At 45.8% G+C, this 16503-nt stretch overlaps 1 protein-coding gene across 1 annotated transcript in view; it reads left to right on the forward strand.

Moving 5' to 3' along the window:
* rapgef5a (Rap guanine nucleotide exchange factor (GEF) 5a) overlaps positions 1-16503 on the forward strand; it is a 101846-nt gene that overhangs the window by 17198 nt on the left and 68145 nt on the right. The window contains exon 2 of the mRNA XM_070879957.1: positions 2604-2682. Coding sequence (XP_070736058.1) covers positions 2604-2682 — 79 coding nt within the window. The remainder of the gene's footprint in view (positions 1-2603; positions 2683-16503) is intronic.

Below are 16503 nucleotides of genomic sequence, written 5' to 3' on the forward strand. Positions count from 1 at the left end.
CACCTCCCTGCCCCTGTACTCAAATCCCCTCGCTATGAAGGCCAGCATGCCATTTGCTTTCTTAACCGCCTGCTGTACCTGCATGCCAACCTTCAATGACTGATGTACCATGACCAGGTCTCGTTGCACCTCCCCTTTTCCTGATCTGTCACCATTCAGATAATAGTCTGTCTCTCTGTTTTTACCATCAAAGTGGATAACCTCACATTTATCCACATTATACTTCATCTGCCATGCATTTGCCCACTCACCTAACCTTTCCAAGTCGCTCTGCAGTCTCATAGCATCCTCCTTGCAGCTCACACTGCCACCCAACTTAGTGTCATCTGCAAATTTGGAGATACTACATTTAATCCCCTCATCTAAATCATTAATGTACAGTGTAAACAGCTGGGGCCCCAGCACAGAACCTTGCAGTACCCCACTAGTCACTGCCTGCCATTTACTCCTACTCTTTGCTTCCTGTCTGACAACCAGTTCTCAATCCATGTCAGCACACTACCCCCAATCCCATGTGCTTTAACTTTGCACATTAATCTCTTGTGTGGGACTTTGTCGAAAGCCTTCTGAAAGTCCAAATATGTCACATCAACTGGTTCTCCCTTGTCCACTTTAGTGGAAACATCCTCAAAAAATTCCAGAAGATTTGTCAAGCATGATTTCCCTTTCACAAATCCATGCTGATTTGGACCCATCATGTCACCTCTTTCCAAATGCGCTGCTATGACATCCTTAATAATTGATTCCATCACTTTACCCACCACCGATGTCAGGCTGACCGGTCTAGAATTCCCTGTTTTCTCTCTCCCTCCTTTTTTAAAAAGTGGGGTTACATTGGCTACCCTCCACTCGATAGGAACTGATCCAGAGTCAATGGAATGTTGGAAAATGACTGTCAATGCATCCGCTGTTTCCAAGGGGGAAGGGGGGCGGGCGGGGGGTGCGGGGGGACGGGACGGGGTCGGGGGGGGGCGATGGTGATGGTGGCATAGTTTCATCGGCAGGCTCCACATTCTCCTCCTCCTCTTCCTCCACTCTCTTCAGGTGGTCCCGCAACCTTCTAACGCACTGTGTATCAGTCAGGTCCAGGTATGAGCGCTTCTCCCTGAAAATTTGTTGGGGGTAAGGCCTCTTCCTCCTTCTCATAAGTCTACGACCTCTTTGATTACCCTCATAATGCTCTGCAATAAACCTTCTTCCATTTCTATTTAGCATTAGATAATTAATCAGCAATACAGGCTGAGATATTACAGGTGCTATTCATTTAAATCTGCACAAATATTTTCAAGTATCCTCAAATCCTCTTCAGTAAACACAAATGTCCATTCCATTTTGTAAAATGGCTTCAAATTTCCTTAAAATAATTCAAAATATAATTAAAATCCCTTAAAAATCCTTTAAATACCCTTAAAATCCTACTCCATAATAACTGTAAAGCTATAACTAATACTAATCAGCCTTCTGTCAAATCATCCTTTAATCAAAATGGCATCGATCAGGCCGGCTTAAGATCAAGTAAGATGTGTGTTTTCAGGGAGGTATTTCAGTCTGGCTGTAAAATGGATCTTACTGATGAATTTACCGCCGGCGTTATTTTTGGGCGTTGCACAACTAAAGACCTCAAAATATCGTTGAAAAAGATGATTATGGGATGGCCGGTATTTCATAAGGTTGGTGCTAAATAAATGATGAATTTACCGGCAGGCGTTATTTGGGCGGTATGTGGGCAGTAAATAACGATTTTCATTAGTTTTCTATTTTTGGGCGGTAAGTGGACGGTAAGATGATGAATTTCTAGAGGAGCTGCAAATTAGTTTCTCAGCGATAATGGTATTTTATTGCCAAAATTACCGTTATTGCTTCGCTATCGCTATCAGGTCTAAAATTCAAGCTTGAATTTGCGCAGGGGTAAAAATTGGCATTGCACGAGGATTCGCAGCGCAAACCGCAATCTTCGCCAACTTTAGTTCATGGCCGATACCGCTGGGCCTTAGGAGGGCGGATAAACACCTAAAAATAAATTGGAAAAAACAAAAACTAAAATCACAAAACATATATCTATTGAATCACTGAAAAAGAATTAAAAAATAAAAACTTTAACTTTCCATTACCGCTGCTGGCAGGCCTGCTACAGCAGGTTTTTCCCTGTCGGTATTTTTCACGCAAAATATGGGTGCACTGACTCAGAGCCAAATTTTTGGCGAAAGCAATATTTCGAGTCTTGCACAGCGGCAGTCCTCTCTCTAGTGTTATTTGAAAACCACCACCGCAAAACGTCACCGAATTTTCCATTGATCTAGTTTTCGCCAAAAATGGTGAAATAGCACCAAAAACCCATTCGCAAAATTGCCAAATTTCTAGCGCCTTCCTGGAGCAAAGCATGACTTTCGATGTAAAACTGCATCTTACAGGTTTGTTCGTCAGCTTTTGCACATGGATTTGTGAGAAGTCAGTAGTGAATTGGACTGCTGAAGAAGCAGCTAAAGGAAATAATTATTTAAATGTTGGTACCAGCAGGGTTCATATATTTTGTGCAAAGAATAATTCAGCAGTCAACGCTTTACTGTTCAGACACTTCAGCTTAACAAAGTTTTGTTTTGCAGATATCTTGCTGGATGATTTTCTCCTCACATACACAGTCTTCATGTCAACCAGTGACTTGTGCCATGCATTACTGAGGCAATATCCTTTCTGGCTTCTACAAATACTGAAAAGCAACTAATATATAAAGGATTATGGTGTTTATAAAGCGGTTTGTTAAATAACTTTTGATAAGGACAGAGTCCCTTAATGTCTCAAAAAATAAAAAGATTGAAATGTTCTCCTAGATCGCCTTCTGTTGGTGAGTAAAACAAATGTGCAGTATTCATTCAGCAGGTCAGAAACCTAAAAATGCTGCTTATGTACCATTATGTTACATTCATTTTACATTTTTTAGGGAATTTATAATGTGAAATTTTACTTGTACAACCAGTGTACAATATAATAAGTATGGTTTTCTACATTTTTTATATGCAAAAATAATGATTTCAGCCACAGGAATCAGTGATGCCAATATGAATGCTGTACATTTTAATAATGACATTGAAGAATAACCCCCGACTCACAAATTATAAATTGTACCATTTCTGAGCTGGTAAGTCAGGTGCATTGACACCATTTTATATAAACAAAAGCAAAATCCTGCGGATGCTGGAAATCTTAAAAAAAACAGAAAATGGTAGAAATACTCAGCAGATCAGTCAGTATCGGTAGAGAGAGAGAAACATAGTTAACATTTCAGATCAATTACCTTTCATCGTAATACTGTGCACAGTTTTGGTCTCCTTACATGGCAAGACATTCTAGTTTGTTATTTTACAATAACGCAATGTATGTAAGGGAGTGAATGGGTGAGTACAGGAAAAAAAATTAAAACAAAGATGATACTTGCAATGAGCTTTGCAGAGACTTTCTACCTCATTCTCCAGCACTCTCTCTTGTCTCCAGGCCCAGAATCTCCAGCGCTCTCTTCCTGTAAGGAGACAAGTGTTTTGAATGAGTTGAACCTCCTCTGTTCTGCACATTTTGTTGCTTTGTTATATACAGAATTCTGCTGCAAGCAGCTAGAAAGGGGACATCTACTGGAAGGGAACATGTGTCACCCAAGTGTGAACCCAGCTGACACGTTTTGTGTGTTTGTAAACATGTACCATTCAGGAGGAACTTTCTGCTGGCAGTGTGCTTGGTCTGTGAAAAGACAGACAGACTTGCATTTATATAGCACCTTTCATGACCTCAAGAGGTCCCAAAGCGCTTTACAGCCAATAAAATACTTTTAAAATGTAGTCACCGTTGAAATGTAGGAAACACAGCAGTCAATTTGCATACAGCAAACTCCGACAAACAGCAATGTGATAGTGACCAGATAATCTGTTTTAGTGATGTTGATTGAGGGATAAATATTGGCCAGGATAACAGGGACAACTCCCCTGCTCTTCTTCGAAATAGTGCTATGGGATCTTTTATATCCCCCTCAGAGCAGGCGAGACCTCGGTTTAATGTCTCATTCGAAAGAAGGCATCTCAAACAGTGCAGCACTCCCTCAGCACTGCACTGGAGTGTTAGCCTAGATTTCTGTGCTCAAGTCACTGGAGTGGGATTTGAAACCATAGCCTTCTGACTCAGGCAAGAGTGCTACCAATGGAGCCACGACTGACCCGTTCAATAGGTCTTAGGCATAGCCCATCATCATAGGCAGTACCTCGGGATCAAGGAAGACTTGCTTCCAATCTTAAAATGAGTCCTTAGGTGGCTGAACAGTCCAATACGAGAACCACTGTCCCCATCACAAGTGGGACAGATAGTCGTTGAGGGAAAGGGTGGGCGGGGAGTCTGGTTTGCCGCACGCTCCTTCCGCTGTCTGCGCTTGATTTCTGCATGCTTTCGGTGATGAGACTCGAGGTGCTCAACGCCCTCCCGGATGCACTTCCTCCACTTAGGACTGTCTTTGGCCAGGGATTCCCAGATGTCAATGGGGATGTTGCACTTTATGAGGGAGGCTTTGAGGGTGTCCTTGTAACGTTTCCGCTGCCCACCTTTGGCTCGTTTGCCGTGAAGGAGCTCCGAGTAGAGCGCTTGCTTTGGGAGTCTCATGTATGGCATGCGAACAATGTGGCCTGCCCAGCGGAGCTGATCAAGTGTGGTCAGTGCTTCAATGCTGGAGATTTTGGCCCGGTTGAGGACGCTAATGTTGGTGCTCCCAGGGGATTTGAAAGATCTTGCGGAGACATTGTTGGTTATATTTCTCCAGCGACTTGAGGTGTCTACTGTATATGGTCCATGTCTCTGAGCCATACAGGAGGACGGGTATTACTACAGCCCTGTAGACCATGAGCTTGGTGGCAGATTTGAGGGCCTGGTCTTCAAATACTCTTTTCCTCAGGTGGCCGAAGGCTGCACTGGCGCACTGGAGGCGGTGTTGAATCTCGTCGCCAATGTCTGCTCTTGTTGATAAGAGGCTCCTGAGTTATGGGAAATGGTCCACGTTGTCCAGGGCTGCGCCGTGGATCTTGATGACTGGGGGGCAGTGCTGTGCGGTGACGATAGGCTAATAGAGGACCTTTGTCTTACGGATGTTTAGCGTAAGGCCCGTATACAGATGATCAACAATGGCTCTTTCATCCCCTTCCTTCCAGCGTGCAGTTGTATTGCTGTACACCAGAGAATGTGCGTCAGCTCCAAAACGAAGCACACTTTTCTGCAGAGCCTCGCAGCAGAATCTTCAAAGCTGCATCCTCAAATAGAGCCCATTTTGCTGGGTTAGTTGTTCCTGCCACTTCAAACTATCTGTAGCTGTGCAGCTTTGAGATTGACCAGAATTCCTTTAAAAGCTGGAAAACCACACCTTGCCACTGGTGCATTATGTACTTAGCGTAGTAGCACCACTGTATCATAAATGAGCTGACCGAGCATTGTACTGCAATATTAACTCTCAGCACTGCAGGTGTGCACAATGCCGAGGAAGCAGTAGTCCTGTTGCCAGGATGCACTTATGTTCCGAGAATGCAATTATGTTAGCGCTCTACTCAAAACTCGTCCACGGCAAACGAGCCAAAGGTAGGCAGAGGAAACGTTACAAGGACACCCTCAAAGCCTCCCTGATAAAGTGCGACATCCCCACTGACACCTGGGAGTCCCTGGCCATAGACCACCCTAAGTGGAGGAAGTGCATTCGGGAGGGCGCTGAGCTCCCCGAGTATCGCCGCCGAGAGCATGCAGAAATCAAGCGCAGGCAGCAGAAGGAGTGTACGGCAAACCAGGCTCCCTGCCCACCCTTTCCCTCAACGACTATCTGTCCCACCTGTGAAAGAAAATGTGGTTCTCGTATTAGCATGTGTTCTTAGGTGGCTGTACAGTCTAAGAGTGGAAGCAAGTCTTCCTCGATCCCGAAAGACTGCCTATGATGATGTTATTTTGTTCGATACTTCTGTTACCAATAAAATGGCATACTAAATTTAAATTGGGATAACAAAGAGCACAATTGCTTAGCGGAATATGGAAATAGAATGGAACAGTCTTTAAAGGAGAATGATACAGCTAAATGTATGCTGTTATGTCTTGAATAAAAAGAGTCAGACCAGATACTGCAAGCTCAAAGTAAGGTGTGACCGTAGTCATTTATTACAGATCTCAGAGTGCTTTTCCAGCCTGTGAGGCCTCCTTATATACAGGTGCTCCCAAGGGATTGTGGGATCCCTTGGGACTCCAAGGGATAAGTGGTTAGACATGGTATTTACAGGTTTACATACATAACACTTCCCCCCCGCCCCCAAAGTCAATAGTGTAACTATTTACAATATGAGTCGATCTGGGGCCTTCCTTTCCCTGGTTGATCGTCTCGGTGCAAATGCTGGTTTTGGTGAGTCGTTTGTTGGGCCCTCGCTGGGCTGCTGCGCAGGTGGCCTTGCTGGACTGCTGGCGGTGGTGAGTCCTGCTGGACTGCTGCGGGTGATGGATTCTGCTTCGTGGTCAACCGTTGGGTCAGTTGCCACTTGTGTGTGATGGAGGGTCGAAAAAGGTGGAGTTGTTCTGGATAGTCCGTAAATCTGAGTTTAGTTTCCTGCAGGTGAGTCCATTTGAGAGTTTGACCACAAACACTCTACTCCCTTCTTTGGCCAAAACAGTGTCAGGAAGCCACTTGGGACCCTGTCACACACAAAGGGACAGTGAACCGACTTCCCCTGTGGATTGTCCCCAGAGACCCCCCAGCACTGCTGGGGAGAAGCTGGCTGGCAAAACTAAACTGGAAATGGGATGATGTCCATGCCATGTCATTAGAGGAATGGACCTCCTGCTCAACAGTTATAAAGCGATTTGAACATCTCTTTCATCCAGGTGTGGGCATTGTCAAAGGGGCCAAAGTCAAAATCTACATCACACAGGATGCTAGACCGGTCCATCACAAGGCCAGAGCTGTACCCTATGTGATGAGTGAAAAGATTGAACACGAACTAAAGAGGCTTCTGCGGGAAGGCATTATATCAGCTGTGGAATTTAGCGACTGGGCAAGTCCCATCGTCCCAGTCATGAAGCCTGATGGATCCGTACGAATCTGCAGGGACTACAAATCTACCATAAACAGAGTCTCCCGACAGGACCAGTACCCGCTGCCCAGAGCAGAGGACATATTTGCCACATAGGCTGGAGGTAAACTTTTCTCAAAATTAGACCTTACATCTGCGTATATGACGCAAGAATTAACCAAGGAATCCAAGCTACTCACCACCATCAACACACATCGAGGCCTTTTCGTGTACAAACGATGCCAATTCAGCATCAGGTCGGCAGCTGCTATATTCCAGCGCAACATGGAGAGTCTGCTCAAGTCCATCCCGGGGACGGTTGTATTTCAAGACGACATACTTATCACGGGCTGGGACACCAACTCCCATCTCCGTAATTTGGAGGAAGTACTAAAGCAGTTGGATCGGGTAGGCCTACGAGTCAAGAAATCCAAGTGCCTGTTTCTCGCACCCGAGGTTGAATTTTTGGGCAGAAGGATTGCCGCTGATGGAATCCGCCCAACAAAGTCCAAAACAGAAGCAATTCGCCTGGCACCCAGGCCCCGGAATGTCTCAGAACTGCGTGCCTTTCTCGGGCTACTTAATTACTTTGGGAACTTTATGCAGAACTTAAGGACGCTGCTGGAGCCTCTCCACGTGCTACTCAGGAAGGAGTGCGATTGGTTTTAGGGGGACGCCAAGGATCGCGCCTTCAATAAGGCACGCAACCTTCTGTGTTCCAACAGTGTTTTGACTTTCTTTGACCCAGGTAAAAAGCTAGTTCTCACATGCGATGCGTCAGCGTATGGGGTCGGGTGCGTTTTGCAACATGTCAATAGTGCGGGCAAATTACAACCCATAGCTTATGCCTCCAGGTCACTTTCGCGGGCGGAGCGCGGGTACGGAATGGTAGAGAAGGAGTCGCTTGCGTGCGTGTACGGTGTCAATAAGATGCACCAATGCCTTTTCGGGGCCAAGTTCGCGTTAGAAACCGACCACAAGCCCCTCACGTCCCTCCTATCCAAGAGCAAGGCAATAAACGCCAATGCCTCGGCGCGAATTCAACGGTGGGCACTCATGCTGGCGTCCTACGACTACACAATAAGGCACAGACCAGGCACAGACAACTGTGCCGACATGCTCAGCAGGCTACCCCTGGCGACTACGGAAGGATCTGATGAACAGGACTGTGAGATAGTCATGACAATCAATGCCTTTGAGTCCACAGGTTCGCCCATGACGGCTCGCCGAATCAGAGCCTGGACGGCCAGCGACCCCACGTTATCCTTAGTAAAAAGATGTGTCCTAACCGGTGACTGGGCAGAGGCTCGTGATGCCTGCCCCGAGGAATTAAAACCCTTTCACAGGCGCATGCATGAGCTATCACTACAAGCAGACTGCTTGATGTGGGGCAGCCGAGTAGTCATGCCTCTGCAAGACAGAGAGGCATTTGTCCGGGAGCTCCACCGCGAGCACCCGGGGATCATTCTCATGAAGGCCAAAGCCAGATTCCATGTCTGGTGGCCTGGTATTGATGCGGACTTGGAGCTCTGCGTCCGAAGGTGCACCATTTGTGCCCAACTCAGCAATGCCCCCAGGGAGGCTCCACTGAGCCCCTGGCCTACAAAACCGTGGTCGCGGGTGCATGTCGACAATGCGGGCCCATTCATGGGCAAAATGTTCCTCGTAGTTGTAGATGCATTTTTAAAGTGGATCAAATGCACCATTTTAAACTCGAGCACAACCTCCACCACTGTGGAGAGCCTCGCAACCATGTTTGCAATGCACAGAATCCCTGACATATTCATCAGTGACAATGGTCCGTGCTTTACCAGCGCAGAATTCCAAGACTTTATAATTGACCACGGCATAAATCACGTCAAGACGGCACCATTCAAGCTGGCCTCCAACGGCCAGGCGGAGAGAGCAGTGCAAATCATTAAAAAAGGCATGCTTAAAATCCAAGGTCCCACGCTGCAGGGTCGCCTGTCACGACTGCTGCTGGCATACAGATCTCGTCCGCACTCATTGACTGGGATCCCCCCGCGCAACTGTTAAAAGGACTTTAAAAACAAGGCTCTCATTGATCCTCCCAGGCATGCACAAAATCGTTGAGGCAAAGCGCCGTAAGCTGACTGAGTACCATGACAGAAATTCGAGGGGGAGGTGGAATGAGATAGGGCTCAAAGTGTTTGGTACTAAACTATGGCAGGGGTCCCAAATGGCTTGCAGGCACAGTAACGGGCAAGGAAGGAAACAGGCTACTGGTAGTACAAATGGACAATGGCAAAACCTGCCGGAGGCATGCAGACCAAGTCAAAAGCAGATTTACCAACAACACTGCGGAACCAGAGGCAGACTACAATGTGGCACTCGCACCACACCTGGTGTACAGACAGAGGGAACAACCTGAGGAAAGGGCAATCCCAACAGACAGCCCAGGTGAATCAATAACAATCACACCAATCAAAACAGACAGCCCAGGCGAAATACCAGCAACCACACCCAAAGAAAAACAGACACCAAGGCAAACAACTGAACCACAACTCAGACGCTCCACGCGAGAGCGTAGACCACCTGAGAGACTGAATCTATAAAGACAATAAGACCTTGGGGGAGGGTGATGTCATGTATCTTACATTATTATATATAACTGTATCCTAACATGCTATACATGACTGTAATAAGATATGACCTGTAACCACCAGCATACCTCACCACCAGGAGTGCACTTGCAAGAGACAGGTATGTAAGGACAGGTCTCAGGCAAGTGCAACATTCCAGAGCTGTGAAATAAAGGTGCAGGTCCAGAGTGACCTTGACTTCACTACATGCCTCGTGCGAATCTGTACTGAGGGGACAGGACTTTACAGGTAGCATGCTAAAGGATGGAGTCGAGGTCATTTACATCGAAGGCAGAGAGCCGGTTAAGGAAATATTCGACCTGCTCCTCCCAGCGGGCACTGCCTGCCTCTCTTTCCTTGATGAGCACCTCTCCATTCTTGGCCAGCAGTGAGGAAAGGCCTTGGGTGCTTGGACCGTAGGTGATCTGGACAGCGCTAAAGAATCCTTGCACGTTGTGGTTGTCGGCTAGTTGCTGGATCTCCTGTGCTTTCTCTACCCACCATCTGTTCTGTAGGTGGTGAGGTTTTTGTTGGACCTCAGCCTTCAAACGTCTGTAGAGCTGCTTTCTTGAGTTGTGTTGCTGTTTCCAGTTCAAGAATATCTTGCGTTTGAGGCTTATTAGCTTCTGAATCTCCTGGTCGTTCTCGTTGAACCAGTCTTGGTGTTTCCTGGTCGAGTGACCGAGCGTCTCTTCACAGTTGCTTGTTATGGAGGCCTTGAAAGCAGACCAGGCACTGTGGACACTCTGTGTCACTGGGAGTCATCAGGTTGGTAGTGAGGCAGCATTCTTCTTCTGGTTTACCTTTCCAGAAGAAGATGTATCCACCACCTTGTTCTCGCTTAGGGCAGCAATATCTACATCAAAACGTCTGAGTTCCCGGGCAACGATAGCAGTGCGACTTTGCAGTCTGTCGCTGTCCATGGGGTTGTCCATGAGGGTCCTGATGTTCCGGGTCCAGAACTTCATTTTGAAGGGTGGAAGATGCCTGTGCATGAATTCTTTTAACGTGGTGTGTCCGTTGCACACCAGCTACCACACGGGCTTGGCAGAGCAAGATCTTAGTCCAGTGGTAAGGGGATCCAAGATGACTGGAGAATAGGCTCCGCTGCATGGGACTAGTACATACACACATGCATATACCTACTGTCCTCCGTTCTCTTTCCGCAGGTACTCTCTCCCTAGGAGTATGCATGTGTATGTACTGCTACCCATAGCCTAACTCGCACCGTCCCATTCACACATCAGTCCTTGTGCTCGCTTCCAGTCTGGCACTGATTTTTAAATTCTCATCGTTGTTTTCAAATCCCTCCATGGCCTCGCCCCTCCCTATCTTTATAACCTCCTGCAACCCTACAACCCTCTGACATCTCTGCATTCTTCCAATACTGACCACCTGCACATCCCTGATTTTGTTGGCCCCACCATTGTGTTTTCGGCTGCCTAAGCCCTAAACTCTGGAATTCCCTCCACATACCTCGGCGTCTCTCTAACTCTCTGTCCTCCTTTAAGATGCCCCTTAAAACCTGTCTCTTTGACCAAGCTTTTAGGCACCTGTCCTAATATCTTTATATGCGGCTCGGTGTCAAATTTTGTTTGATAACGCTCCTGTGGATCACCTTAGGACATTTTACCATGTTAAAGGCACTATATAAATGCAAGTTGTTGTTGCTAAATGGCCAGCAAACCGGCTTTTGAAAAGCTATTAAGACTGGTATAATATCCAAAGATCAGTTCAATAAAGTAATAGGAAGGCTGCAAAGAACAAATTGGCATTAAAATGATTAGACAGCGCAGTGAACAGGCACGAGAAAGATACTGTCATGTATGTACTTTTGAGATCACTAGCCACTAGATGGCGTTACTGTTGGAGGCTGTTGGGCTGCACGCACGTATGTGCAGTCCAAGTATAAAAGGCCAGCCATTTTGTATATTAGTCACTTTGGGCCTTAATAAAGCAGAGCCAAGGTCATACCTCTTGGAGTTAAACAGTACTCCGTCTAACAGTTATTGCATACACAACAGATACACACAAAAAAATTTCCAAATGGAGGTGAATGAAGTGGAAAGCGGATGGCGGAAATGGGTAAGAAAATTGAGGAGGTGGCCGCAGCCTGTAGTTGCTAAAGTCACTTCCCTCATCCAGCAATTTTCACCTTTTCAATTTTTTTTTAAAAGCCTGCCGGCAATGTCATTAACCCCATTATTTCTAGAACTTTCTATTTTTCTCTCATGGTCGGTTTAATTGAGATTGGCTAATTAATGCAGACTTGAGGCCAGTTTTGAGCTGTGGACTCCTGCACAGTGAATGCTGAACTGATAGTCCCCTAAACATACTTAATTTTATGACTATTAAAAGCCATTAGAGAGACAAGACATTCCAACCCATCTGTTTGGTTTGAATTCTGCCCCATACAGCATGAGTTAGTGGCAGTATTCTAACAAATTTCATTGCAACCAACTATCTGATGATTATTTACTTCTACCAGAATTCAAGTGTAGACATTGCAACTACATTTATCACAATTATTGTTTTTGTTTAATTGTTGTTTCACCCATAGATTTTCCATTTTAAAGACATGTAATGGATTGTGGATGCAATATCTGACAGTCCTATTGATCTTGCAGTAATCTGGCAGCCTTTCTACACTGTGGGCCAGACATATGTCTAGGATATGCTAAACCTATGGTACGTGCTGAGATGCTTTCACAGGGTCAGTTGAAGTCTGCCTTATTACAAGTTCTGACTATAAGTAATAATAAAATTGCATTCATATAATGCTTTATCACATTGCAATCTCACCTTTGAAGTTGTTGTGACAGCACAGTGCTTTCAAGGTTATAACAAACCCAATAGTAGAAAAATAAACTTATTTGGACATTATTTAAATGAAACATACAACCGGTGAAAGTGGGAATCATGTAATTATGTTTTAATATATGTAAAATAGGGTAAATGTTCTGACAGACAATCTTAAGTTACAAATGCTTTGTGCTGGCATCAAATTTGTGTCAGTATTAGTTTAGGGCAGGTGTAAGGCACCTGATTATTTTAAATAGATTAATGTCTGCTTTAAAATAACATTGGTAAGAACTTGGTGTGAGTGTTTAAGGGCTTAAAATTGGGTTGCGTAGCGCCACCCATTAGCACCATAGAGCGGTGGTAATGGGCCGCTAAGCCAAGCGCCGCACTGTCAGTGCCTCCCGTGACCTTCAGTGGAGGTTTAGCGACAGTACTAATACATAACGCTGTGCACTCTAGCGCCACCCGCTTGGTGACGTCAATGAGTGTGCATACATAACCTAAGAACATACATAAGAATTAGGAACAGGAGTAGGCCATCTAGCCCCTCGAGCCTGCTCCGCCATTCAACAAGATCATGGCTGATCTGGCCATGGACTCAGCTCCACTTACCCGCCCGCTCCCCGTAACCCTTAATTCCCTTATTGGTTAAAAATCTATCTATCTGTGATTTGAATACATTCAATGAGCTAGCCTCAACTGCTTCCTTGAGCAGAGAATTCCACAGATTCACAACCCTCTAAAAAAAGAAATTCCTTCTCAACTCAGTTTTAAATTGGCTCCCCCGTACTTTGAGGCTGTGCCCCCTAGTTCTAGTCTCTGCCTCGATCTTGTCTATCCCTTTCATTATTTTAAATGTTTCTATAAGATCACCCCTCATCCTTCTGAACTCCAACGAGTAAAGACCCAGTCTGCTCAATCTATCATCATAAGGTAACCCTCTCATCTCCGGAATCAGCCGAGTGAATCGTCTCTGTACCCCCTCCAAAGCTAGTATATCCTTCCTTAAGTAAGGTGACCAAAACTGCACACAGTACTCCAGGTGCGGCCTCACTAATACCCTATACAGTTGCAACGGCCCTTTAGCGCTGCAATCGCGAACTTGAATGATTTTGCCTGCCGTAGCGCCTGGCGCTAATCCAGACAGGAAAGCAGGTGTCCCAAAGAAGCTCCCGGGGCGATATTTCAATGGATGGACAGGTGGGTGTTTAGAATGGACTTTATTTATATTTATTTAACTCTTAGCTGTTTAACACTGTTGCTAATGTAAACATTCCTCCCTTCCACTTTTTTTCAGGTGGTCCAACTGACCTCCGCTTTGGATGCCAGGATGCCAGTTTCCTAGCACGACAACGTCATCAATGCTCCCACAATAGCGTCCTAAGAATCGGGATTAGCACCCTAAGAGGAGCGTGGAACACTTTCCTTTGCGCTCCACTCCCCTCTTGTGCACTACAAATCAATATCCGGTTGGAGGCGGTAAAGATTGTTCGGTGCTAAAGTTAGCGACCAGGCGGTGTTACCGCCTCAAACCGAGCTATACTGAATATTTAGTCTGAAGTGTTTGCAACAAAAGATTGTGGATTAGAAAATTTACCCTACATCTGCATAATAGCCAGGAAATTCCTCAGAACAGCTCGCTACTCCATTGGTGTTACTTCACCGGAAGTGCAGCAGAAACCCCATTTATGTACATAAACATGGGCCCAAAACTTGGTGGACTCACCACCCGCTGCCGCCGACTGCCGGCAAGTTTTCTGGGCGGTTTCCCCTCGCTGCCAGTTTTGTGGAGGTCTCCCGCCGGAGGGGAGGGAAAACCACTGGAACCGCCCACTGACGTCCGCTAGCACGCAACTGCTGTAAGTGTCCTCCCGCCCACCGAGCTGCCAGTTTGGTCCATGCGGGAGTCGTCGGCAGCAGGGGGAAGGACCGCCGCATGGAGGCAGGTCTAACCTCAGCAGTAAGTATGGAGACCTGCAAAAAAAGATTAGTAAACTTCTTTTATTTATTTTTACAGCAATTCAGGTGGATGGGATCCCCAAAAGGTTTTCCAGTGGGGTTTTTTGTGTAAATTTTTATTTTTATGTGTTTGCCCCCTCCCTAGGCCCGACTCAATCCTCGGCGGTACTTTACTGGAGATTGCATTTGCCGCCGAGATTGGGAGCTCCCGCCCACTGCTGCCCAGATTCAGGGTGTAAGTCGTATTCTTGGCGCTGGGCGGTCATTCCAGGACTTTTCAACGAAACTCCCGCCCAAAGTACCGTCAGGTTTCTCAGCAGTCCTTTGTGCGGCACTTAGTTCGAGCCCATGGTTTTTGCCACACTTCCGGCTAAATAATGTCAATGGAGCAGAATTTCCCGGCCAATGTGTTTACAAACAGCAACAACTTTCATTTATATAGTACCTTTAATGTACTAAAACATCCTAAGGTGCTTCTAGAAAGCAAAACTTAGAGGGAATTGCGAACATCACGGATATCTATTTTTCTTACTCCTGAGATATATTATAAAAATGCATATTAATTTGCTGTTATAGTCGAACATTCTTGGTGTGTGTATGTTTTATTCAACATATTGATATAACAGTAAAATGATAGAAAATTTCAGCAACCCCTCATAATTTTGGCTAGTCATTCTCTTGAGCCTAACTCAAGCTATGTCAATTAGGATACCTCATCAGCTATGATTTTCATAATCGTGCAACTTGTTATTGGGACTGGGAGGTTTCTTCCTTTTAAATAAGATTAACTGGGCTGGTGACAATCCAAGATGCTTAGAAAAATATCATGTTTCCTCTACAGTACACTGGCACAAATCGTTCTCGCTTACTTCTATCACAGTGAAAACCATCCCTGGTTTGTACTTTCCAACTGGCCAACAGATGGCACAACATTAGCAGCTAATGTTACTGGCAGTCTATTCTCTCAGCCAAAGGAACAGCATTAGATATAAATGATCATCACACATGGGTGAGGAGAAATGAAGGATAAAAAAAATTAAACAGTAACAGCTGACATTCCTCATGGTTAGTCTAGGATCTAGAATACAGTTGTACCCCTGTGAAATTTTGGAATGTTTTCCTATGTTAAGTGCACTATGTAAATATAAGTTGTTGCTGCTGATGTTGTCTGCCACTTCAGCCTGTCCCTTTAAGGCGACTTCTCGGGTACTCCCTGTAAAGAGTAATCTAAATAGGGAATTACTAAGGTCAGTTACAGGTTAATTACTGTTAGAAGTTTCTGTAGATTGACACTTGGCAGCTGCTTGGCCCCTGTTTTCGGGAAGAGGCCGAGTTATTAAAAGATCAGAAAAAACAAAAACGAGATGACTGGCTTTCTTTCTCTTTTATATAATTTTTTTTTAGGAGAATTGATGTGTTGGTATTTTATACAAAGTGTGAAGTCTGAAATGTGATGGACTTGCTGGATGCCAGACTTTGATATCTATAATAAATATTCATAGGATCTTCCAATCCCATTGATAAATGTATTACCCAATGTGGAACTGAACTACAGCTGTATTGTGACCTGGAGAGGCCCAGGTTTGATTCCTGGTCAGTGCTTTGTTAGCTCATCTCAGTCAGCACAGCAGCAAAGGTGTTACCAGTTACCTAAATGCCCTTCGGCCAAAGGGAGGGAAAAAAATCACCCAAGGTTCCTGCTCCCAATGGATATGTGTGACTCCTACAGGAAAGAGCGAATGTGAGCACGAGAACATGGTGGCCCCGACTTGCGTGAAAACACCAGTGGCAGGTCGGGGCCATAAAAGGAGTGGCGAGCAGCGGCCTGGGAGCAGCATGGAGGCCACTACAAAGTACAGGGCGAGCTGGTGCAGGAGGGCGACGGCAGCGAAGAGTGACATCATCAAGGCCCAGGTCGGTCGTTGGAGCATGGACAGATACAGCAGGAGCGGTGAGAGACTGTGGAGGGATGTAATCGGGGGCCAGGGGCAGCATGGGCCAGCCCACACTGCGATGTGTGGGCGCACTGGGTCTGTGCAGCAGAGCAGGTTTCCAGTCGTCTTGGATAACCCTTG

Source organism: Pristiophorus japonicus, chromosome 5 (assembly GCF_044704955.1).
Source record: "Pristiophorus japonicus isolate sPriJap1 chromosome 5, sPriJap1.hap1, whole genome shotgun sequence".
NCBI classification, from domain to species: Eukaryota; Metazoa; Chordata; class Chondrichthyes; family Pristiophoridae; genus Pristiophorus; species Pristiophorus japonicus.